At 43.4% G+C, this 26431-nt stretch overlaps 1 protein-coding gene across 3 annotated transcripts in view; it reads left to right on the top strand.

Annotated features, from left to right (window-relative positions):
* Positions 1 to 1980: 1980 nt before the first annotated feature.
* The window catches only part of NPR3 (natriuretic peptide receptor 3), a 61694-nt gene continuing 37243 nt past the window's right edge, over positions 1981 to 26431 (top strand). The window contains exons 1-4 of one of the 3 annotated variants that reach the window (XM_074952429.1): positions 1981 to 2008; positions 3192 to 3868; positions 12492 to 12614; positions 16271 to 16437. In XM_074952429.1, the coding sequence (XP_074808530.1) occupies positions 3208 to 3868; positions 12492 to 12614; positions 16271 to 16437 (951 nt within the window). In that variant the 5' untranslated portion in view covers positions 1981 to 2008; positions 3192 to 3207. Of the gene's footprint in view, positions 2009 to 3003; positions 3869 to 12491; positions 12615 to 16270; positions 16438 to 26431 lie in introns of those variants that run through there. The other 2 variants (XM_074952427.1, XM_074952426.1) reach the window with 2 other exon arrangements.

Here is a 26431-nt window from a genome sequence, read left to right as displayed (position 1 = left end):
CTCTAAGGGCCTGATCCAGAAATGTTTACTAAAGGCAGACTCCCACTAGCTTGAATGGCAGTGTTCATGTGCATAAGGGTTGCATGTTGGGGCCTAAATTCAAGTCTGTATCTATGTATGAAAACTGGCCTTCAAACCTCATATTTTCCAGTCTTCTTTTTTCATCACTTTTGTCCTGTATGCTGAGTAGTACGTTATTCCCTGAGGAGTAGTCAAAATGAATAAGGATGGCAGACTTATGATTTGTTTGCTTATCTCGTCCATATTGATACAATTCATGCTATTTGAAATAAGATGGCTCTCAGACAAAATGCAGCACACACAAATGAAAAAGACAGATACATTTTGAAAAACAAAATCGAAGAGATGTTGCCAGGTTGCAGTGTCATAAACAGACATATAGGGTCAATGGAAAACAGTGGCTGGAAAGGCAACATACAAAATGATCTTCAGCAGGGTGGATGTATATGTAAACTTTAAAATCATTCTGAAACCAAATTAATTAATCAAATAATATTACTTTAAATGCACATTTTTCAGGCAAGTTACTTGTCTTTGAATTTCTACATCTTATTTTTTGACTGATTGCCATTAGATAAATATTCCAGGAAAATATTCTGGTGAATTTTTGATTAGTTGATTAGTTTGGATTAGAAAGAAAATAGTGTTGTTGGGCCTTTTAAATTCTATTACTTAGTTTAATTGCATTAAAAGCATGTGCAGTTTCCTCTTGTGTTTAATTCAGACTTCATGTGCTCTTAAAGATGAACAGCTGGATTCCACTTGGAACCGAAGTCTCCAATTTACACTCTGTACAGTAAAGGCAGAAACAATTTGTTTATATACATTGCCCTGACAGTGACCTCAACCCTGAGTTACAGACCTCTTCTGTAAGGTGAGAAGCAGTTCACTCACCCTACCAGTTCAACCTTGGGCCTCTCATTATAAGCATAAAATGTCAAACTGTGCAGGATTACTGTGTGTGTGCAGACGTGGACCATTGACCATTATGGAACATGCAGAATCCACAGAGATTTCACAGTTGCAAATAATGAATGCAGTTAGTCCCCCTCTGCATTCTCCTTGTATCCTCCTTCATTATATCATTTTTAACTCTTTTCAATATGTAATGTTGAGTATAGTTTCTTATTCAGAAAATGATCATCCATTTTCAAGTGGCATTTCCAAAAATTCAGAAGTTATAGTTGCTTTGTTAGCAATACATATAAAAACAAGCGGTTTTTATTTTTTACCATGGGCAATAGCTAAGTAAATTAGTCAGAGAGTGGTGCCCAGATTACTTAACAAGTGAATTTTTCACACCAAAATAGTGTTAAACAAACACAATTCTCCGAATACAAGGTCTTTCAAATGAAATAATATAACTGAAAAATGAGTTTTGTTTTGCTTTTAATTACACACTTTATTTACTGGGGCACACAAAGTCTTCTGCAGAATTAAATTGTGCCTGTTAAGCCCAGGCTGTAATGAGGGGCAGTGCGGAGTTGCTCTGTTCTAGGGGCCACACCAAAGTGGCACAATGTCTCCCAGAGCTCCCCAGTTGCACGGGGGGATTGGGAGCATTTAATATACTACTATACGTACCCTTAAAGGAGGCAACATGCTTCTCACATGCTGCTGATCAGGTCTGCTGGACAGTTTATGTGGGGCACAGCCAAAGTCCTGCCTACTCCCTGGAAGTATCCTCTGGGCATCACTGAGTGCTAGTTATACCCCTCCCCATGGAGGCTGTGCAAACTAGAAGAGTTTCTTACCCCGCCTCCTGCCCCCAACCACAGAACAGGCAGGGGCACAGATTCGGCTAGCTTTACCCACATTGGTAGTCCACTGCTTTCCATGAGCCTGCCTGAGGAGTAAGGTACTCCTACTCCTCCGCCCAGTAAGAAATCCGGGGCTTATGCTTTGAGTCCATCACCCTTTCAGGCTGAGCTGTACATTACACCAGGCGTTGTTCCATTCACGTCGACGGGCATGCTCGTGCACTAAGGTACCACTCAGCCGCAGTCCATGTGGCACACCTGACGCAGTAACAGCCTGCCAAGGAGAATACTGCCGGACTGTCTGGGATTCTGCATGGGGGGGGAGCTACTGTGTCCTCTCCCTTCCAGTTCCTAGGCTGATACTAGCATGCGCGCTACCTTCCACTGCTGTAGAATAGCGGCGCGGGGCTTTTACCCGGAGGGGAGCCAGGAACGCTCCCCTTTCAGCAGGGGCAGCAGCATTAAAGGGGCGCCTCACCCGCTCTTGCAATGAAAGGGCCATTTCAAGCAGGGGTGGGGGAATTCATTCATTCGGAGGGCGGCTCCCAGTCCTGCAAGCAGGGCTTTTAAAACACGGCGCTTTAGCTCCGGGACACGAGGGGTCTCGTGCACTGCCCTAGGTCGCTCCGCATCCAGAGTTACAGCAGTACGAGTCAGCTCGCTGCATCTCCAGGTCCTGATTTTAAACGGGTCTTTTGCACGCCCTGCTGGGACACGTGCACGGTGGGAAAAGAAACAATCGCATCGAGGGGATTTTCAAAGTCCGGATTGCAAGGGTGAGCGCGACTTCTCAGGCAAGCAGCAGCCGAGCGGGGTCTTTTTATTTCCTACCCACCTCTCCCCTTGCTCCAGGTTTGCAGTGCCCTTTGCAGCCATCGCTCATCAGAGCGCCCCTGGGCGAGATGTGGGTTGGTTACAGGAAGAGGGGCGGCGGGGTGGGGGGCCCGGGATTTTGTTGGGGGGGGGGGGAAGGGGGCGGATCAGCCCTGCAGGAATGTTAATGAACGACTCCTCCCCAAACACAAACCCGGCCTCGCAGCGCCATGTGTGGCAACAGGCGCGTTGGCTCCCACACTATTTAAACAGAGAGCTATAGACCAGCGAGCATCCATAAGATCAGCCAGGAGGCAGAGCGTGGGGGAGGAAGATGCCCCACCAATAACAAGTTGCTGGGACAGTTAGTTAACCTGCCAAACACCCTAAAAAATCAGCCACCCAACAACCGAGAGAAAACCAGCAGCTCCTTCTAACCCCACGGGCTACTGATCTCTGTATTAAAGTGTGCAGGGGGAGGAGGTTGGTAGCACTTTCTTGTTCTGTGCAGGGCACCCAGGGGGACTCGGAGACAGCGGCGAGAGGGGGGAGGGAGCTCACTGCTATTGAAACAATGCCATCCTTCTTCTTACTTAGCGTCCCCTGCATCCTGATGGCTTGGATGCTCCTGGCAAGCAGCAGCAGCAGCAGCAGCCCCAACCAGGAGAAGCTGATCACGGTCCTGGTGCTGCTGCCCAAGGACAACTCTTACCTGTTCTCCCTGGCCAGGGTCAAGCCCGCCATCGAGTACGCCGTGCGGAGCCTGCAGGAGAACGGGACCTGCCTGCCGGGCTACCGCTTCGAGCTCATCTACGAGGACTCCGAGTGTGGCAACCGGGCGCTCTTCAGCCTGGTGGACCTGGTGGCCCTGAAGCAGCAGAAACCGGACCTGCTGCTGGGGCCCGTCTGCGAGTACGCGGCTGCCCCGGTGGCCCGGCTGGCCTCCCACTGGAACCTGCCCATGATCTCGGCTGGGGCGCTGGCCACCGGCTTCAGCACCCGGACGGGCGAGTTCTCGCACCTGACCCGGGTCTCGCCCGCCTACTCCAAGATGGGCGAGATGTTCCTGGCCCTGTTCCGGCACCACAAGTGGAGCCGGGCCACCCTGCTCTACAGCGACAACAACCAGGAGCGCAACTGCTACTTCACCATGGAGGGGGTGCATGTGGTCTTCCAGGAGGAGGCGTTCCCCATGGCCGTGCACAGCTTCGACGAGAGCGGCCGCTACTTGGACCTGGACGAGATCGTGCGCGCCATCCAGGCTGGGGAGCGAGGTGAGTGAGCCGGGGGCAGCACGGGCACCCGCAGGGGGGAATCCCCCCGGCCCCTTGCCCCGATCTCACCCCGCCAACTCCACTGGAGCCGGGCACCCGCCCGAACCTCCCCTTCCCCCTGGCTGGAGCAGCTTCGCCCCGAACATCCCGCCCCAGCCAGGGCTGTAGCTCCGCTGCTCCCCTCTGCGTCCATCATCTCCCTCCAGTGCCTCCGGGAGGAGCTTTGTCCAAACCAGCCCCCCCCTCCCCCGTCTCCGCTGAAGGAGCCTTGGCCAAATCATCGCCCACCGGTGGAGTTTAGTTAAATCGCCGCAATCCCCCTCCACTGCAACGATGCACCCGCCGTAAAAATCTGGCCCAGGCGCACCCTGCCCAAAGCCCGGGGCCAGTCTCACCGGCAGCGCCTCGTGGGTGGAGAGACGTAGTGCAAAGCCCCCTCCTGTGGCCGTGCGGAGGAGCCGTGGCTCAGCCGCCCCGCAGCCAGCCCTGCCAGTGCCGAGCGGGTGGGAGACGCTGGCAGGGCAGCGGCTGCAGGGCAGCACCGCGCACTGGCGCCGATGGCTGCGCAAGGTGACAGAGAGTCAATCTCACCGTGTCTAGCGGAGCAGATTTCCACGGGCGGTCAGTCATCCCCATAACGATCTACAGAAAGGGGACCATAAGCCGCCCCCTTTAAAGCAAAGACACAACACTGTTTTTCAAAGCTGGTGAACGTCTGATAAAGCCCTGGCTGTGTGCGGGGACTGGGGAGGGTCTTCAAATCCCCTGTGTGGAAAGTCATTGCAATAGGCTTACTATGCCCTGATGCCACAGCGGTTTATTCCCACGTTGACTGCATGTAAACGGGAAACGTTAAGGGGATTCCTAGCGTGCAAAACATGACGCTCAGCATTCAGTCCCTCCAGCCAGTGGTTTGTTGAACGCATCCACAGTCCCATTGAGTAACGCCGTCTCCCCTGTACGCTGTGCTCCCGAGTGCTCGCCAGCTTCCTTAGCTGGGAATCAGGGTGGTTTTCCCCCATGCACTCGCTCTAGTGCTATGCACCTGAGATGGAGGGCGTAGGCGCAACGTGTTGCCAGACGCAGCCGGCAGCTTGTCTGATCAGTAAGACAGCTAGTGAAAAATAGCCATTAATTGTAGCTGCATTCAGCTGGGGCGACATTGATCATCCGTCTGAAAGTAAAGCGAATTCATCGCGGAAGTAACATGGTGAAATGCATGTGGGTTGCTAAAGCAGATTTGCCTATCAAGGCTCGGAAGCAGAGTAATCTGAAATCCACAGCGGTATGCGCAAGAAATGATAAATAAACATGACTGTGAAAATGCACAGGATGAGATAAAAACCTTTGGTCCAGAACGATGTAACCCTTCAGGCACTGCTTAGCTGTTTATCGCCTGTTGAAGCTAAATCCTTGAGTATCTTTTCTTCAGCTAGCTCTTTGCATGCTGCATGCATTTTCTGTTTTAGAGAGGGTATTAGTTATGTTTCCGCAGGTATATAATAGCAAACAACATGCCAGAGTCTTTTTTCTAGCTCTTCCCCTAAAACGTGACACAAATGCATCCGATGAAGTGAGCTGTAGCTCAGGAAAGCTTATGCTCAAATAAATTGGTTAGTCTCTAAGGTGCCACAAGTCCTTCTTTTCTTTTTGAGAATACAGACTAACAGGGCTGCTACTCTGAAACCTGACATTAAAAATGTGTTACTTAGTTGTGCATAGAGATAAGTAAGAGATTTTCTAGGCTATTTTGTTGTGTATACTGTGCTGCCAGTATTTCATGCTCTGTACTTTCACGTGGCCACTCAGTATCGGCAGGGTAGATCTTTTGTGTCGTTTCCTGTTTTTATTCAGATCTGGAAGTTTTCTCCGTTCAGGTCACACACTGATGGCTTTTAGGCTTTTAGTTCAGCACTGCGGTAGCTATCAAAGGAGCCAGTTATGCAAGTGGTGGGGGTGGGATATAAACTGCAGAAGCTTCACACTGGCTCTGCTGTGTTACTCATTGCATATGTATGTCATCTGTTATGCAGAGACATCTCAAAGGGCAGATTTCACTGTTGGTCTGGGGCACTTAAAGACTCGCTGACTAATTCTGATTATGGATCTCTCTCTCCAACACACACACACTAAATGCAAGAGTAAAAGAAACATGGAATGCTTGAATGGTGTGTTTGAGTATGAAAATTACCTGTGGTTTCTGAGTAACCTGCTTAGAACTTGTAGGGAACTCTCCCTGAAATAATTAATGTGGACATATAGTTCCTTTAAGAGTACTTGTGGCACCTTAGAGACTAACCAATTTATTTGAGCATAAGCTTTCGGGAGCTACAGCTCACTTCATCGGATGCATTCTGTAGCTCCCGAAAGCTTATGCTCAAATAAATTGGTTAGTCTCTAAGGTGCCACAAGTCCTCCTTTTCCTTTTGCAAATACAGACTAACACGGCTGCTATGCTGAAAAAAGTTCCTTTAGGGTTTTACTTAAATATTAAAATATATTGAGTCTTGCTGGACCAAATTCAGCCTGGTGTAAGGAGGTGCATCTGAGCTGTATGGTATTTTGGCTGATCATCCTCATTAGCAGGGATTAATGCAGCTAAGGGTAGTTAAAATCCTGATGGTATTGGGAGAGGGAGGGCACTTGAAAGGGGTAATATTTTTCCCAGCTGACTATCACATGTTGAAAAGTTTGGGCATGATTCTGTTCCCAGTGAACCCACTGACTTAGAGGAGAGCAGGACCAGCACCTTTGGGTGAAATCCTGGCTCTAGTGAAATCAATTTGAATTTTACCATTTACTTCAGCGGGGCTAAGATTTCACCCTTTTGTATTTTGATGCTCTTTATTTATAGTAGAAATCTGATTTATTTCAACAAGCTGCATTGCTAACAAGAGAGAAAACACATGTAGCTGCCAAACCGCAGATTTTTGGATTGGACAGCAGACCTGTTGCTTATGCTGCAAATTTTTGTTTTAGTGACTCTGCATATGTTCAAAGGTTGAGCAAAGAAGTTTTCCTCTTATCCTGCTGAGTCTTACCATGGAGATTTCCTCCCCCCTCTTTCCATTTAGAAGCCCCACTGAGTATTGCATAAATAGCAAAAACATTTTGTGGAAGCAGCTAGCCGGGGAACATGTGAATTCCTAACTCTTGCATGTGTGCAGTAATTTTGCCACTGACTGTTAGCAAAACAACAGGGAGATAAGTGGCTTGTAAAACATCTTGAAAAAAAATCACCCTTCGGTTGGATGAACTGATTATATATCATATAATAGCAAAAAGCACAAAACATAATAGAACCACCATATATTTAGAATACATTGGATTAATTGCAAACCTGAATTACTTACTTATTATTTTACGCATTTGGTACACAAGCATATTAAATAACATTTTCCTGCTACAGGCAATGCTAACCTTGGAATTTTTTTTTAAAATTGCTTGTTGAAACCTGTCAAAATATTCCAAGCATGCACTATGCACTAATTGATAGTGGATCACGTTAAAGAAATTCCCTCCCTAAAAGTGACTGGAGATTTAAATTTTAAATTATGCACTTAAAACTATTTTTTTAACCCCCAGTTAAATAGAATCCTATTGAGTGAGTGATTTTCCCGCCCCCTCCAAATAAACAGATACAAATCACACTCCATATAACTCCGATGCAGTCACCACACGGTATATTTGTGTTGATGCAGTGTATATACTTTAGGACTTTGCACTGGTGATAATAGTTACACTGGTGTGAATTTCCTGAACACTCAGGTCCTATAAGATAATTGGTACCAACTGATCGGTTTTTATTATCTCATTCAGGAGAGCACTTAAGTGCTAAAGTTGAACAGAGAGGAATTTAAGCACTAGTTTAAGTGCTTTCTTGAATGAATAAGATGCAACAAATGACAGCTAGACTAAACAGCCAAGCAGAGAAAAGCATTTTTAATTAACATGAGGTTTATATCTCTGCTTTGTTTTCTTGATGCTTAAAAGCATAATAATTCTATTTCAATAAGAAAAGTGTTAACCTGTAGCAAATGGAATTTGATTTCTTTTCTAATCTCTTCCTAATTGCATTTTATATATATACAGCCACATTTTATTTTAACAAAGGGAGTGGCGTTCCCTTCCTTCAACTCATTCATCTTCAGTTTCATCCCTGTTTACAAGGGGAATTTCCATAATTTCTCAGAGGATTATACTTGCAATTGATTGTTGCTTAATTTTTCATAAATTTTGATGTTTTTATTAGAATGAGAGTGACAGTAACTGAAATCTTGATATAGATTCAAATTCTACTCGTTTTACTCATGCAGATAGTCCCACTCACTTTCATAGCAATTGGGAAGAGATTTACTTCAATGGGGTGTATGCACATGTTTTAAGTTAAGAACCTGCTTATGTGGTCATTCATAAATGTCTGCCTTAAAGAGTTAATGAATTTTAGTTTTCAGAACACACTATTTTCACACTAAGGTAACATTTTGAAAACGTAGTTTGGAAACCAGTTCCAGTTCCTGCAGCCTCCTGGATCACACATCCATAACAGTCTTTGCACACTCCTAGAGGGTGTGGGTGTTTCTGGACGGTTCTGCTGCATGGCGGCCATGCGTATGTAGCTCTCTGCACCTGGCACATCTGGAGAGCTGCACCAGCAGGATTGCCGTAGTGTGTTCAGTGCCATTTAGGATCCCATCCATTAGTGTTATCCCACCTGCCCTGGGTAGGATCAAGCCCTGATACAGAAGTACAATACATTTTAAAAGTTATACCATGGTTATGGCCCTACTAAATTCATGGCCCATTTTGGTCAATTTCATGGTCATAGGATTTTAAAAATCATGAATTTCATTATTTCAGCTATTTATATCTAAAATTTCACAGTGTTGTTATTGTAGGGGTCCTGATCCAAAAAGGAGTTATGGGGGGGGGGTCACAAGGTTATTGTAGAGCGGGTTGCAGTATTGCTACCATTACTTCTGCACTGCTGCCTTCACAGCTGGGCAGCTGGAGAGCAGCGGCTGCAGGCCAGGAGTCCAGAAATGCCAGCAGCAGCAGCGCAGAAGTAAGGAAGGCATGGTATGGTATTGCCACCCTTACTTCTGCACTGCTGCCCGCAGAGCTGGGCCCTCAGTTAGCAGCTGCCACTGTCCGGCCACCCAGCTCTGAAGGCAGCAGCACAGAAGTAAGGGTGGCAATACCATGCTATGTCATCCGTACTTCTGCTGGCGGCGGCTCTGCCTTCAAAGCTGGGCTCCCAGCCTGCAGCCGCCGCTCTCCAGCTGCCCAGCTCCGAGTCAGCACAGAAGTAAGGGTGGCAATACTGCAACCCCCCTAATATAACCTTGTGACCCCCCTGCAACTCCCTTTTGGGTCAGGACCCCAAAAAACTTGAAAAACACTAGTCTCCCCTGTTAAATCCGTATAGTATAGCACACAAAAGACCAGATTTCATGGGGGGAGACCAGATTTCATGGTCTGGGATGCATTTTTGGTGGCCGTGAATTTGGTAGGGCCCTAACCGTGATTGAGAAAGGAAGACAGCTTGGCAAATATGAATCTAAGCCTTTGAAAATGGTTCTTCCAAATCTTAATGTCACAAAAAATTGCCATGAAAAGTGAATGTTTATTACAAAGATTGGCCTTTTTATTTTTAATGCTTTTCCAGATCTAGTCAACTGGCTAAAGCTTTCAATTCATCAATAATTAGTTTAACAAAACAACAATGCTGGCTGAGGTCCAGATACTACAAACACTTATGCACATGCCTAAGTTAAGAATTTGAGTAATCCCATTAATTTCAGTAAGACTACTCGTGACCATAGATTTCAGAGTAGCAGCCGTGTTAGTCTGTATCCACAAAAAGAAAAGGAGGACTTTTGGCACCTTAGAGACTAACAAATTTCTTTGAGCATCCGATGAAGTGAGCTGTAGCTCACAAAAGCTTATGCTCAACTAAATTTGTTAGTCTCTAAGGTGCCACAAGTCCTCCTTTTCTTTTTGCGTGTCCATAGAGTTAAGCACTGTATAAGTGCTTGCAGGATCAAAATACTAATACTGGAATTACTTTGATATGTATATTTTAAACTGAAGAAAGTATACGAATTTAATTATATGTTCTAGTAATTTACAAATACAGACCAAATAAACATAGTTGCATTTTTAAAAGCTTACAAAAAATGACACACACACAATTTATCTTTGGATTTTATGGGTGTATTTCCTGTACACACCAAAAAAATGTAATCTTTGATATATTTCTGCTGTGCTAAAGCCACATCCAAATAGTTAACATTTGCCCCCTCACATTCCTTTATCAGTTCTCAAACTATGACCTGTCAACACATTTTAAAGCAGAAATTTTTCCACTTTTCATTCCTGTTAGTCAAGATCATTAACTGGTGCAGGGGGAATAACTTCAATTTCACTTACAGGATGGGGATTTTTTGGTAGATGTGAATTATGAAGGCAAAAGTCAAGTGTTTAAAAGAAAAACAGCTCACCTTTCCCATTAGGAACAGTGTGTAAATCCAGAAAGAATTTGATCTCATAGGTTGTATTTGCTGATAATGATTCAGTAATTTCTATGCAAAGTTTATATCAAACATGAGCTCTTTTTTCCCCCCCTCTTCATGTAAGCGACTCACAATACTCATAAGTTATAGTTTGCTCTGGAAATTATTATACTAATTGACTATAGTTGGACAGACCTGTCCCTGGTGGAACTTCTCTGAAGTGTTGGGTTATCCCAGGGATGAATTTGGATCATTATGCCTATAATGGAATAAACCTAGAAAAGAGAGGGAAGAAAATGGATTGTGTGAGTAAAGATTTGGCTTGCTTGCAACTTTATTTTATGTGAGCACAAGCACTTGACAAGAAAAACTGACTGTGATTTTGATTGAGCTTTATTGTTTGGATGAAAATAGCTCCTTCCATTGTTGTAACTTTACCATTGCATGGCAGTACTTCTTGCGAATATATATGTTATGCTTCTTTTTAGTCAGCGCGCTAACAACTTTTATTTTGATTTTTTTGATCAAATCTCACTGACCAGGCCATTAAACAAGCAAACTTGTATCACACCTGACCGCCCTCTGTGCTTGCTGCATGTGTCATCCTAGGAATGGGAACAGAATGCTCTGCCTGGACACAGACCTGCAAACATTTAACAGTTTAGCTCGTTTCATGTGTGTTGTGAAGTTATATAGCAGTTTGTGATATAGACTGTTTACTAGGAGAGAAGTACATCTCTTGATGAAGGGGGAGGGGGAAAACAGGTGATGTCGCCTTCCATGCCTTGTATGCTGGGGAACTGACCTATGTGCAAGCATCATTAAGCTAGAACAGAGGGAAAAACAGGGATTAGATCCATACTTACACAGATCAAGTGTCTAGGAAAAGAAGGCAGCATGATGGAATAGCAACTATGTTTCTATAGGCTGGAATAGCAGCTGCAACCTATTAGTGGCAGGTTGGGGAGTAGATTCTGTCTCTGCAGTTTCCACTTAGCTCCCTGCACAAAGTCTCTTTACTCAAGTATTGAGTGGGAAGGGGTGAATTTCACCACATGCACAAAACGGACTATTAACATGCCCTGGAAGTTTTTGACCAGACTTCTCTCTCAAGCTTATTGAACCTTCCAGTAAGTAGCTTGTCCTTCTGCAAATCACTGGCACCAATTCTGACATATGGTAACAACAGTAGATTTCCACTGTAACCCCCTCCTCTCCAGCACACAGTACAAACCAGAATGCCAAGTGCCCAGCTGCATCCCTGTATTTAGAATTTTAAAGTAATGTAAATGTTGCCTTGATATTACCTCCTAGATGATAGCATAGCTCTGATCTTCTAATCCTCTAGCATGGATGGAGTACCACTGAATAATAGAAGATCACATTTTAGGATCCAAACTTTTATCTGGCTTTTGGATCATTGATAAATGAGACCTTGAGTCTTAAGACTGTAGCTGTTTTCAAGGTATTCAAAATGAAATTCTGAATGATTTTATCATTTTATGCCTTAATCTTGGAATAATTACATATTCACTTGCAATAACCAGGCGGTGGATAGAGCACTGAACTGCGAGTCAGGAGACCTGGGTTCCGTTCCTGGCTTTGCCACTGGCCTGTGGATGACCTTGGGCAAGTTACTTCTCCAGCTGTGTCTCAATTTTCCAGTCCATAAAATTGAGATAATGATACTCCTTTGTACAGTGCTTTAAGATCTGTTGATGAAAAGTGCTATATAAGAGCTAGGTATTGTTGTTGTAAAAAAAATTAAATGCACAAAACAAACAAACAACCTCACCACATTACATGAATCAAATCAAGAATAAGAATAATTCTTTTCCCATTGAAGTCAATAGGATTTTTGATATTGACTTCAGTGGGTAAAGGATTGGCCTTTGGTATTGGTATGGAGTCTTAATGTGAACTGGACTCTGTCTCATGTAGGCTCCTTTGGAAATCCCAGATTTAATTGTTAGCCCTGTTCCCATGATTTTTAAAATGTTGGGTGGACAGTTCAGGTCACTGTCTCTGGCAATGGACAAGCTTCACAATCTGTTCCCAGAGGTTTCAAGAACAGCTTCTTATCTCTGTTTTCCATTTTCCTCCACCAGTTGTAATAATGTGTGCCAGCAGTGACACAATAAGGAACATCATGCTAGTTGCTCATCGACAAGGAATGACCAATGGGGACTACGCTTTCTTCAATATTGAACTCTTCAACAGCTCGTCATATGGTAATGTTATCCTCTCCTCCCCCCAGTATGTTGCAAAACTTTCTGTAAACATGATAACATTTTTAGATTTAGTCTTAAAATATACCACTATTAGTCCTTAAAATACACCATTATCTCTCCCTGGTCCTGAGGTTACCCGCCACTTGAATTATGATATTAGCAAGAAGGAAACCAGAAATTCTGGATTTAACTACTTCTGGACTGATCTGTGTGAGGAAGCAATGTGACTAAATGGAAGATCTAATATAGAAATTCCCTTACGTTGGGGGAAAAACTGCTTCCAACAAAGACCTTTGTTATACCAGCCCGTTCTCACTACCTTCTATTCTATTGTGTGTGTTCTGATTCACTGTAGGTTGCTACAAATCCCACTCTTGTGATTGCAAGTCTTGGGCCTGGAATAGCCCAAACATGTTGTGGGCTAGAGAGGAAATGACTGACAGGGAGATAGGCAGTGGTGACACAGTGAATTCCAGCCCAGAGTGTCATTGTTAAGGTCATGAGGGGTTGCCTAGTTCACCAGCCAGAAAATCTTGATGCCTTAGGGTGAAATCCTAGTCCCACTGAAGTCAATAGGAGTTTTGCAGATTTGTACACCTGCCAGTGGCTGGAAACCCTTGATCTAGTATATGCTCCAGTTTTTCATGGTACATAATTCCTGCAGAGACATGCTGCTATATTTAGCCTTGTAGTATCACCTGGTGCACAGAAGCACAGTCATGTTCACCCCAGTAGAATGTAGTCACATACATATGATGTGCTTATATTTTTTTAATTGGTTCAGATTTCTGTGCCCCACACAGCCATATACTAAAAGGTATCCTTAGGAGTTAAGGCAAATATTTCACAAAGGACTCAGCACCACAACCCCAGAGTTAAGGGAGCACTGTCTATCTGGTTTTTTGGTGACTGACCAGTTTTTTGGGGTGTTTTTGTGTTTTGTTGTTTTTGTTTTAAATTCTAACTTCCGATGCAGCATTGTTTAAATAGCATTTCCTGAGTATTTTTTGTAAATAATTCCTAGGGGGGAAAACATTAGAAGGATCTGCTCTTTTTTTTTTAAGACAGGACAAACTAACTCTGAAGAGAAATCTATGAAACTGACTGTACACAAATTGTTGTCAAATGCATAAAGTAAACAAACTGAACACAGAATTTCCAGACCTCCTCTTACAGTTCTAGTAAACTTTGTGTTATCGGAACTCTAAAAAGGTACAGAACTGTAAGACAGAATATGATTTACAAGTAGCTATTGTTTCTATAAGGTCACACAATCACACTTATTTTTTGTTGTCCTTAAAGTTTATTTTAATTTGCAAAAAAGGCACATTAATTGTTGAGGCTGCAACAGTTGCGCTGCTTCATCAGAAAGTCATTTTAAGTGATGCTCACAGACTCCATGCCCAAAGCAATCTTTGAAAGGATTTGAAAGTGTGTAAAATTACTTTAGAAGCTCTGTTAAGTAAAGGGAGCTTCTCTGTTTCCAGTTACAATAGCTTTTCAAGTGAACATGTTTAGGTCAGACTGAGGTACAGAAGCTTGTTCACATTTAGGACCCAATATTACCTGAAACCCAGCTTTCTCTGGGAAAGTCAAGATCCCAAATGTGGCATATATGTGGGACTGGGGAACTATGCTGCTTAGAGCATGGCTTTATAACATTTTGTGGCTGTCATCTGTTGTCATTCACTTTTCAGAGATCTTCTGTGTGGACCTCATGGTAGAACAAAGCTTTTGTGCTTGATTGGGTTACAATCTAGAATCGTGATAGGTGGCTGTAACAGTAGCTGAGAACCTCACAAGGAGATGAGACAAAGAACTGATTGAAAAAGAGAAGATAGATGGTCAATAAAAATTAAAGAATTAAAAAGGTCATTTATGAATTTTGCTAAAATTGTAATCCACAAGGGCTATAGAGGTACAGCACCTTCACAGCATTGTGCTTTGGTAAACAAGCAACAGAGTCCGAAGCATAGAGGCCTTTCTCTGGGAAAGGAGAGAGAATGGAAGGGAGCTACCATTTGACTTGGATCTCACTGAGGGCTAGACTGTGGCTTTGCCACAAGTCCTGTGTATGAAGTGGCAAGCAGCTGCAGTTTCCCAGGAGCAGCACGCTGAAAGAAATGTGCTTCTCAGAGGCCCTGTTCCTTCATTGGTTCCCTCATGCCCTGTCAGGAGGAGGTGAGTAACTTGCTGTTGGCCTGTACCTGCAGCAAATTATGACATCTCCCCAATGGCTTGGCTGCCATCACAACACACAGAGGAAGTAAAATGCAGGCTTCTCTCACTTTTCACCCACCTGCGTGCCTGGATCCAGGGTCCGTGTAACCCACTCATGGCCGGAAGACCTTTATCCCTCATCCATCCCTGTGCAAGCACATAGTCCCAAGTCAAGGTGGATAGAATGTTTGATACTTGGCTGCTGCCATCTCTGGCATTCACTCCATCTCCATTCCCTTCCCTTGGTCTCAGCTAACCTGCTGTCTGCCTGTCTATAAATCAACAAATTCCTTTAACCAGGCTGAATGACCACATCCTCCCTCATCTCAGGGTCATGCATGTCTCCAGATTCCAAACCTCAGCAGCTACTCGTGTTCTGCAGTTTTAGTCTTTGTACTTTTAGCCACAACTGGCTTTTAGTTCCAAAAATAAAAATGACTGTCTGGCTTTTTAATTATTTTTAAATATTTAAAAGCAAGTTGTTTAAGGACACTGTTATTCCCCCAAGGCCTCATTATTTATCAGTTCCATAGAACGGCCCTAGCACCTGATTCAAGGCAATAGGAGTCTTTCCACTGACCTCAGTGGGCTTTGAATCAGGTCCTTTGGCCTCAACCAACTCACAGGAAGTACTCAGGACAGGACAGGATCAGTAGGCAAAGGCATTTAAACAAATAAGCTGTAATTGAATTTAAAAATCTCTGATTACTGTATTAGTTTACCAAGTCCAGTCTCCCACCTGCTGTGTCACTGGGCAAATGCAAGTACAATGTGTGCAATGGCACATTGGTAGTTGGGTGTTTGTTTTCTGCTAAGAGAAACTGGGCCTATCGTGCAGCCAGTGTGCACCTGGCATTCCCATTGATTTCAGTGGAAGAGCTGGGCGACAAGTGGCTACAAGATCAGGCCCTGTGTGACGACATTCCAAGTAATAACTTTACTCTTCTTACTCTACTTAGACCTGACTTTGCTTGAAGTTTAAAAGGAAGTCAGTGGCACATTGACTGGGAACTGAATCCAGTTTTGTCTCCCTCACCTGGTCTAGCCCCTAGACAACCTGCTTCTCAGTGTTTGAGGATGTTATTTGCTCATATCTAGACTTGACTTCCGATGTTAAAAATAATCAAGCAAATATGGGAAGAAAATCTTATTGCTGACCATTCTGCTAGGCTGGGCTTCTGACTAAGGATCATAATCTGTATAATTATTTCAAGGGCATTATGTCAGTCCCCCTTCCTGTCTTGTTCCCCTAGCATCAAGAGGCATGTTGAATTCCGTTACATTAGCCTCACAGCACGTATTGCACAAATGCGACAATACCTTGTACATTGCTGTCTACCCCCAAGCAACGTATAGAGGATATTTAAGCAGAAAGGGAGAGTGAGCCCATTATGCAAACAAGGTTGGAATTGTAAATATTTTTATTTCTCCCTTAGGAAATGGCTCGTGGAAGAGAGGAGACAAACACGACCTTGAAGCAAAGCAAGCCTACTCATCCCTCCAAACAGTCACTCTACTGAGGACAGTGAAACCTGAGTTTGAGAGGTTTTCCATGGAAGTGAAAAGTTCTGTTCAGAAACAAGGTCTGAACGAGGATGATTACGTAAGTACTTGATTATGAGCCTAGAGCTTTTAGCATCCTCAAAAACAGGATCCTGATTAAATCAAAGGTGACAAAGTGTCCTATTCTGAATCCGTCAAAAACACCTGGGCTCAGTTGTGAAACTCACTGTTACCTTTGTGAACTCTCTCTGGTAAGATGTTTTTCTCCCTGGCTAAAGAAAATTGCTCTTTATGTTTGTCCACAGTCATCAGGGAGTACACAGTGGGAGGGGCAGGAGAAACAAGGGCTCTACACGTCTCTAGCACTTCCATCGTTCATCACGCTCCTTTTATTGGTAAAATATTTTTTTCGTTCTTGATTTCTGTGTTTTCTCTCTCACTCCAGCTCTTCCTCATGCTTTTTCACTCTAGGGAAATGGCATCTCAGCAGGTTGTGCTATTCTGTTGTATCTGGTAAATTGAACTTTTCTTATCCTTAAGGGGAATTGTGCCCAAATTCCCAGCTTACCATGCTAAAATTCTGTGTGGTTTTAACCATCCAAATACCCACTGGAGGTATTCCACAAATCCTGTCAAGTATTTTAAACCTGGAAGTACCACAGTGCTCCAAAGAGGGAGATAAAATACTATATTTCTTGTTACCATTCACCTCTAGGAGGAGGATACTTCTGGGAATTAGCACAGAGTATCAGAAACACTGAAAGGATATTTCTCTAAGATCATTCCTAGATGGGTCTTCTTTGAGATGAAGATAGGAGGAGCTCACAGCACAATATACACACACACACAGTTGCCTGCATGCTGGTGCAGGTACTTCATTCCCTGTGAAAGGGGCCACTAAAAAACCCCTGATGTGGCAAGAAGAGAACGTGGCCACATGAGAGCTGAAGCTCATACAGCTCCAGGGGAACAGGGTTAGGATGTCAATCCATTGCAGCGACAGTGCCGTGCAAGAACTTTCCCACCATCACTACTACTGGAACTAAAATTACCACACTTACACAGGAGACCAGTGAAATTGGAAAAGTCAGGAAAAGTGACTTGTTGGATACATTCATACACTATTTTATGTTGTTTTTATATTGATTTAAGGATTGGCATTAATTGACGTCTATAAAATAAAGGAAAGCAGCAACAGTCAATATATATTGCTTGAAAACTGAGATTATGAGCAGAAACACAAGGTCTAAATCAAAAGCTTTGCTAATGTGCATGCTGAATTAACAAACAGGAAGTCTTTCCTGCAAGGTATTGTACAATATCAGTTGTCTTCAGAAAATCTGCACTCAACCAACCATAGAACAGCTGTATTTGAAAACCTATCACCTATTTGTGGTTTTAGGTACTGGGGAAGGTTATTTAGAATGAAAAGCCTTTTTGATATAGTTACCCAGGAGGGTTTACAGTCACCTGAAAACATGCAAATCAGATTGAAACATGCAAATCCAGATGGAATCCTGGAAAGCCTAGTTCACACCTTACTGCTGCAGTGAAACAGAAAGCATGACTGAGTTCAAATAGTGCTCCAACGAGGGGCACAGGAGGCCCATTCAGATTTGCACATCTTTTTGCAGATGACGTTGTAAGACAACACAACTCCCATAGGACATGGGGATAATGATGCCTTCCAAGGAACATTGAGATCTGTTAAGGAGAGCGACAAACCCTGATTCCCACCAACTGGAACTGAAGACTTGCCCTGGTAGCCCCACCAGTCAAGGGCAGCCAGGCTAATGTTCAAAAGGCAAGAGCAGCCAAATGGCTAGGAGAGCCAGTGAAGCCAGGAGCATGAATGTTATCTACCCAGCTCAGAGGCTGAGGTGGGTGGATTAAGGAGGACAGTTTGGAGTAAGAAGGAGAGGCACTCTGTGGTTCTGTAGGACATGGAGCCCGCTTCGAAGTTATGTTTGGAGGACCATGCATGTATCAATTCAGCTTTGTGTTAAACGCCTGGCTACAATTACATTGCCAGCAAAATCTGAGTCTCATTATAATGCGCAGAATTAGCACAATGTGTGTGAGAGATCAGCAAGCTCCCTCATGCCGGCAAACAGAAGAGTTTTTTGTTGGCTAACTTTCTTATTCTCCAAATAGGAGATTCCCTGCAAATACATCCATGTTGCCAACAGTTCTTTGTTCACTTTTATCAGACCTTAGCTGCTTGAGCAGTCAGATCTCAGTGCTGATAACATTCATTGGTTGCTCTCCATAGTACAGTCAGGTGACCCTAAAGCTCTCTTGTATTTCGCTCAGAGCAGGGGCTCAGAGCTACAGGGAAAAGGGAGTCAGCTTCAAACACAAGTTCAATATGTTCTGAATTTGTACTATTACTTACTGTGCTATAAAGATCTAATCAAAAACCTTCCCACGTCAATTTATCCTCATGATTTTTGAAAAAATAAACAATTTTAAAGTGATGCTATTGTGTCACTAATACCTGAGAGCATTCAATACTGAACAGATTTTAGTAATCTAATTTACTACCATTTGTGATACCCTTTCTTTTTTACAGTCACTCAGCTTGGGCAACGAAAACAGACTAGTCAGTGTCCCCTATCTGATTCTCATGCACCAGCACACAACAGCAACAACTGGGTTGCAGACACTGTTACAAACCAAGCAATTTTTTAAAATGTCAATTAAGAAAACTTACATTTTGTAAAACTGTGAAAGAAGAAAAAGCAAAACAAAAACGAATGACCTGATTAAGGGCCTCATCACCCAGCCCTCTTCCTATCTGCATGGAAGGGAAAGGGGATGCCAGCTTCACTATATGCTGGCCCTTGCTACTCCAAGAGTGTTTCCCTCTGTGAGGCTTCCCAGCATTTAGGCTCTGTGGACTGGGAGGAGGTGGGGATGTCTCCACTCTACTGGATTCTTCTACACATGAAACCTGTTGGTGAAGGTGGGCATGTTACTTCAGGTGGAATCTTGCCTGCAGTGGATTACACGGGTGATCAATGGGGGTTTGAATGCAATCCTCAGCTTCTTCTGCATGTGCAAACCATGTGTCCCAATGTAAATATCCAGGGAAACTCTGAATTGTAAAACAGAGAATCCACTTCTCTGTGCTGGGTTTTCCAGCATATGGGAGAATGAAGCTCTAAATGTGTGGCTTAATTTATCTGACAGTGACTCTGACAGAAAAAAAGAGATTTGTTAATACAGCATCTTGTCCTGAACTCTTGCCATTGTAAACTCCAAGGGCATTATTATGCTACACAGAAAGAGCATAATAAAAGTGGAGAAAACATAACAGCCCAAAACAAAGGATGGAAAAACAGGAGGGGCAAAGCACTAACGTAGCAGTTCTCAGATTGGTGGACATGTTTGTGGCCTGTCGAGAGCTAGCAGCTCACATGGCACTGGCCCTCCTTGTTTCCAGCTGGTATGTTGCACAGAAAGAAGCTAAAAATACACAAAACATTCCTGATGTTGCTTTTCCATGTAAGCAGCTGCTGTCATTGTTAAGTAGCAGCCCTATAATCAAGAATGTGTGGAGGTGTCCAGGAGACAATATCGCTGTTAGGATGAAGTCCAAAAGGTTTAAGAATCCTTGTCCTGGACAAATTTCTTTAAGCAGTCTTTAACTGATCACTGGTGACACAGTCAGAGAAGCAAGTGGTAGAGAGAGGTTTTTAAGAAGGCACTAGACAATTGGTTCCCAAACTTTTTAATAAAGCAACCCACCAGCTGCATTGTGTCTTTTTTTTTCTTTTAACGAAACCCCAGCAATACCATCCTAATTCCAGCCTGGCACCGAGAGGAGGCTGTTGGAGAGTGAGCCCACCCTGCACTCATCCTTTAGCAAAGGTTCCTGTCCCACAGGGCTGGGCCTCGCTCCCCATTCCGGTGTTGGGACCTGGTGCAGAGGTGCCCAGCTTCTATTTATCAACCTAAATAACTGAGATTCTTCCCCAAAAGCCCAGCATCCAACATGCTGCTTTTAGAAAATATGGCCACTTATTTTGATGTCTAAATGGGAGCTGAGCTCGTCTGATAATCTGATCTTCCACCTCAATCCTGCTACCCATTGCCAAACTCCAGTTGACTTCAGTAGGTGTAGGATTAGCCCCTAGAGCTAGCTTAACTCCTGTAGAAGTCTATCTGGACTTGCTTGATATGGGCTATGGAATCAGGCCCCTAGTAGTTGAAACTTCTCAATAATCCATCTGGAACGGATAGTCAGAATTAGGGACAGTAAAACAGGCTAACATCACTAGCTAAAATATTGCCTGTATCATCCTCTGGGATTTAAACAAGGTATCCGTCAGCTACTCACAGCGTGCTCTGAACGCTTGTAGAGTGATTTGGGATGCTTGGATTAAAGGCATAACATAAGAGCTCTAAGATAAATGTGCCAGAGACAGCAATGGGAGTGGTTTGCATTTATCTGAGATCAGCATTTGCAACTGCCTCTGTATTGGGGTGAGAATAATTCCAGACAGACATGTTTAACAAGAAACAGTGTTTCAGTTAAAGTATATACACGGTCTATTTTTATTAAATAACACTAAGCACTTAATGCATTGGCTTAAAGCTTCAGTTTGAAACTTCTTAATACTACCTCTGTTCCTGGCTTGGGAGTAGAATTCAATAAATGCTGTTTTTATATCTAACCCAGTATTCTGAGCTGGGATGATTTTATAACCTTGGATATTTGCTCTTTTGAGGTTAGCAGCCACCCATGGCTTGTTTTTCCTTCTTATTTAAAAGCTGAAAAATTAGCTAATTAAACAAACATTCCAACTGTGTTAACGGCACAACAGCATTGTTTGTTGGGAAAGATGTGTGGAGTTTTTTTCTTATCTACTGTCCTCTTCCCAACACTCACAATGAGCACCAGGAAAAGGAAACTGAAGATCAATTTGCCTGCAAAGCTATCTCACCCAAAGATACAAAGTCAAAGCTAAATACGTTATTTAGATCAGCTAGACACTACCTTTTAAAAAGTGACGATCTGTTATTTTTAAGGGTTTGAGTCTTCCAAATGAGAAATGGCCCAGAAGGGAAGCCTCTAAACCAACTTTTAGGGCTTCACCAATTATCTACAAAAGCTATGTGGGAGGTAGCAGTAGTCATAAAGTTTATCACTTCATCCATAACATCCGTGCCAGACTCTTCCCCCATGTGTATTGCCTTACATCATCCTTTAATTGGGATTGTACACTCACAAAGATGGGGGGGGGGGGGGAGAGAGGAAGTAAGCAATTCAGTAAAGTCACTGAGAGAGACAGGAAAAATATAATATATTCAATAGCGTATGTCCCATTTGTCTTTCTCGGACCCAGCCAGGCAGGATAAATGCACAGGCAGGCTTTTGTGTCTCTTTTGACTGCATCAGAATAGGAAAGGGTTTGGAGGGAGGGGGGTTATGCCTCTGCCAGGGAATAATTTGTTCAAATGAATAGGTTTATTCAGCGCCTAGAGTGCTTTGCTAATTGTGTTTGAAAGAATAAAAGCAAACCTCATGTTGCTTTTAGTAGCAAGAAAAAAAAAGAGTTCACATGCTATCTTAATAAGAAGATTAATTCTATCAGCGAAACATAATTAGGAATTTGGAGCCCAATTCTACATCCATTGAAGTCAATGGGAGTTTTCCCACTGATTTTAATAGGAGCAAAGTTGGACTCCTGATTGCTAAGTTTTCTGGGTTTAGTAGCCACTCCATTTTTATTTTTTTTTAATTAAAGATACTGCCTTTACTGCTTCCCTAATGATGGGAAAGACTAAATCTCTTGAGTATATTTGGTTCTTAAACAAAAAATACTGAATATTGGTAAGTTGATGAGTGCCATAAAAGATAAGAAAATAAATGAATTAGTCTTCCCTCTTACTGTTGATGTCTGTTTAGTTTTTCTGTGGGAGCGGGGAGAGCAGAGAGTATCTCAGGATACTTTTGAAGTTGTTAAACTGAACCAGTTAGTACAAAATTTTAGTTATGACTTATAATAAGAACATTGGACTCACTGGAATGTACATGTTTAGCATTGTTAGTCTTATATACTTGTATATTTCCCATATGTCTTCAGTCTTTTTACTTTGGTTTCACAGATAGTCACATTTCATTTTAGTAAACTGACATTTGCATTTACCTCCATGAAATATTAGAATGCAGGCAGGATACTCTTTCTTTAAAATACTCACCAGATATATATATTATATTCCACTAACAAGGAGTTAAGATGTTGAAATTTGCAGGACTTTTTAAAGGTCTTTATGCTTATTTCATTAACGAAAGCTAATATTGGGCCAGATCCTGCTCCCATTTAAATTCACAGGAATATTGCCATTGATTTCAAAGGAGTGCAGAATTGGGCCTGTTCTCTTTCAGTTAGAGCAGATCAAGCATGTATAGCTCATTTTGCACAAACTGACATTTTAAAAAACCCAGAGCATTCACTAACTCACTTTTCTAGAAGCCAGTAAGTACATCCATTACATCTCATAGTCCCAAAGTAACTTATGAAAAATAACATTCAACTGGAAGTTCTTTATTTAACTGCACAAAAATCTAAGCCCAGCAAAGATGAGGTCATTTGAACAAAAAGTCTTCAGGGATTTAGGTGATAAAGACCTCAGCAGCAGGAAATATGGTAGCAAATAGCAATCCAGTGCCAAAAAAAAAAAAAAGCACAAGGTGGCCATTTGATCCCTTTTTCCCCCAGGAGAGAAGTGCTTGTCTTAATGGTATTCAGAGATGTTGCAGCCCTGGGGGGCTCACATTCCAGCTACTGGAGAGGATTGCTTTTATGAGCAGAGCTGCAGTCAGCTATGTTGGACTAAGCTTTCAGCATGAGAGACTTTACTGGAGTCAAATAGTTTGAGGTTGTTTTTTGTTTGGTTGGTTTTTTTGAGAGATGCAACAGAAAATGTTCAGTTGCAAATTATGACCCTGACCTTCAAATCTGTCCATGTGGGCAGACCTGAACACCCATGATGAGGCCCAAATAGAGACAAGAGGCTACCTGTGCTGAGCCTGTAGGCACTCTGGGCTAGATCCTCAGCTAGTAAAAAGTCAGTGTCCACTGATTTCAGTGAAGCTAGTCTAAACTATACCAGTTGATGATCTGACTGCCTGACAGAAAGGGGAGGGGAGGCTGCAGCCACCTCCCATGCACCCCCTCCTGACATGGGGTCATATTGCAGGCAGCCTGCCTCAGTTTCTCCCTTAAGGGACTTCTTAAACTCCACACAGGCTTTTCTCACCCATTTACCACCCTTTCTTGGAGGGTCTTGAGTTTATTCACATAAATAAAGTTCCAAAATAAAACTCTGAAAAAGTTCCAAAACACAGCCCATCCATTTTACCCTCTCATCAGGTCACTCCCAGGCTTTTCCTGCCCATAATCTCAGCAGCAAAACTCCCTGCCACAGGTCTTTCTTCTAGAGCCTGCTCACTCCCAGCAGTCTTCAGCCCACCTGACTCCCCAGGCCTTCCTGCCTGGGGCATTTCCTGCTTGGGCAGGCCACTCCCAGGCCCTGCCTGGTTGGAGCCTCAGGTTTCTGGCTTTGACTTACCACTCCAAGCCCCTTGCTATCAGTAGGGTAGTCATATTTCCGGTTCCCAAAAAGAGGACACTGCTGGAGGGGGAGAAGGAGATGGAGGGGCAGGTACAGTTGAGAGGTACCTGTAGCAGACGTACTCACTGGAGTTCGGGGGCAATGTCACTCCCTGTCACTGTGGCAGGGTGGCTGGCACAAGCCAAGGATGCAGCGACAGTCAGCAACTGCCCGTGGAACCCTTCCCAGGGAGGGGCCTAGGTGGGCAGGATCCGCCAGCTGTGGCTTGCAGGGGAGGGACCAATTGAGAAGGGGCCCAATCAGGGCTCCTTCTGAGCTGCAGCTTATCTGCTCTGCAAACACCTGGGACATTTCCTGTTGTTTGAAAAATCCCCCCAGACAGAGAAAGGAGCTCCAAAAAGAGGGCAATGTCTGGGAAAACCTGGAGGTATAGTATACCCAGTCAGGGTCTTCCCTGCTGAAGCCTTTCTTACTTCCTACAATGTCCTGAGCTTCCACCTTCACTGTAGCAACCTGCTATCCTTTGTAGGGAATTACCTGATCCAATCCAGGGCTGCCTCTTCAGTAGTCTGGGTTGGCTATCCCTAAACTCTACAGCATTTAGGGGGCAAGCCGTCTGTCACAGGGGCTCTCTAAGAATAAATAAATGTTATTGGTCCTGTGCTGTGTTTGTGATGTTATGCCACATGAACATTTTTATTTACCAAGCGCTGACTGGGTGCTCGGTGCAGTTTTACAAGTCACAGAAAAAGATCCAGTCCCTGTCTCAGAGTTTATAATGTAAGTCCCTGATTCTTCTAACACCTACATAAATAGTCCCATTTAATTCAATAGAACTATTCACAGGCATAAAGTTATTGACATGTAGGATTGGGACCTAAGTGGGCAGGTGGAATAATATAAACATAGCCAGCCCTGGGTGAAGAAGATTAACATAGAAGGATGCAGGCTTTGTTGTTGTTTTTTTTAATAGACAGGTAACAAGCCTTCTGACTTAGGTGGGTTAACATGGTTAGCTTGGTAGAAACAATATATTTTTAGGATGGATTGTGTGAATAAAAGGAGGACTTGTGGCACCTTAGAGACTAACAAATTTATTTGAGCATAAGCTTTCGTGAGGTACAGCTCAATTCATCGGATGCATCCGATGAAGTGAGCTGTGTAGCTCACGAAAGCCTATGCTCAAATAAATTTGTTAGTCTCTAAGGTGCCACAAGTACTCCTTTTCTTTTTGTGGATTCAGACTAACACGGCTGCTACTCCGAAACCTGTGTAATAAAGAGGATGAGAGCTCTCATGCATATGAGGAATGCAGGGAAGTCTAGGAATCCCAGTAGAGGATGTCCCCCCTGGAACAGAATTAGAGTACTAATAACCTTGGAGGAGGAGTTCAAAAGTGAAACAAAAGGCTCAGTTCATTCCAAGAGGAAAACCTAACAAACGAAGAGAGATTGATTGGAAAGACTGGGATTGTTTGCCTCAGAGAGGAGATGAATAAAATGGGGCATGAGAAGGACGTCCAAAACTATGAGATGGCTCAGACATTTCTATTCAGCCTTCCTCACAATACCAGAGCAAGGGGACAGTCAGTGGAAGTAATAGGCTGAACATTCAAAACTGATAAAAGGAATTATTTCTTTCACCAAACTTTCAATTATCCAATTAGCCCATGGTGCTCATTGCCACAAGATACCACTGAGGCAAGAATTTAGCAGAATTCCAGAGAGGACTGGACATTTATACTGACAGAGGCAATGCATGAAGGGGGCATGCAGGGTCACATAGCACTCCAGATTTCTGCCAGAGTTTATATGCCCTGCTCTGAACATACCACCAGCATCTTTAAATTGTGACACCTCCTCCCCCCCCACTATCAACAGTTATGTGTCATCTTAATATACTGATAAGACTATCCAGAGTTATCATAGTAAAATGTAAAAAAAAAAAAAAAAATCTAAGAATTTTGGAAGTGATGTGAACCCTCAAGCTTCAGGGCATAAACCAACCTCTAGCTAATGGGGATTGAGAAGAAATTTTCCTTGTAGGCATGTTATCCATATCTGCCTATGGCAGTGTTTCTTGCCCCATCCTATGAGGCAGCTGATACTGTTCATTGTTAGAGAGAAGATATTGAACGATCAGTCTGATCCTGCATAGGACTTCCTATGTTCCTAAATTATCAACAAGTTTTGCAGCATTTTACATATGTGGGAAAGTGTGAAACAAGGATTGCTACATTCAAAGATTCCTGTCCATATTACAATGAGATGCCATTGCAGGGACACGGAGTGCATAGAACTGTTTGTTGCATTGTTTGTATTTGTAGTCACCACCTCCCTTATATGCACCAAGGCATTCAATGGGATTGCCAACTATCTACCCCATTTTGCACAGTAGATTTTTTGGAGAGCAGGGGTTTCTGGGAACTTTTCCAAACTAGGTGGCACTGTTTTTAGAGATAGGATTGGGAGGGCCTGCTGAAGAAGTGCAATGCTTCTGGCTTGCATTCC

The sequence above is a fragment of the Natator depressus genome, chromosome 5, assembly GCF_965152275.1.
Source record: "Natator depressus isolate rNatDep1 chromosome 5, rNatDep2.hap1, whole genome shotgun sequence".
NCBI classification, from domain to species: domain Eukaryota; kingdom Metazoa; phylum Chordata; order Testudines; family Cheloniidae; genus Natator; species Natator depressus.
The sequence above is the reverse complement of the archived record's forward strand: the minus strand, read 5'-3'. Positions and strand labels throughout refer to the sequence as shown.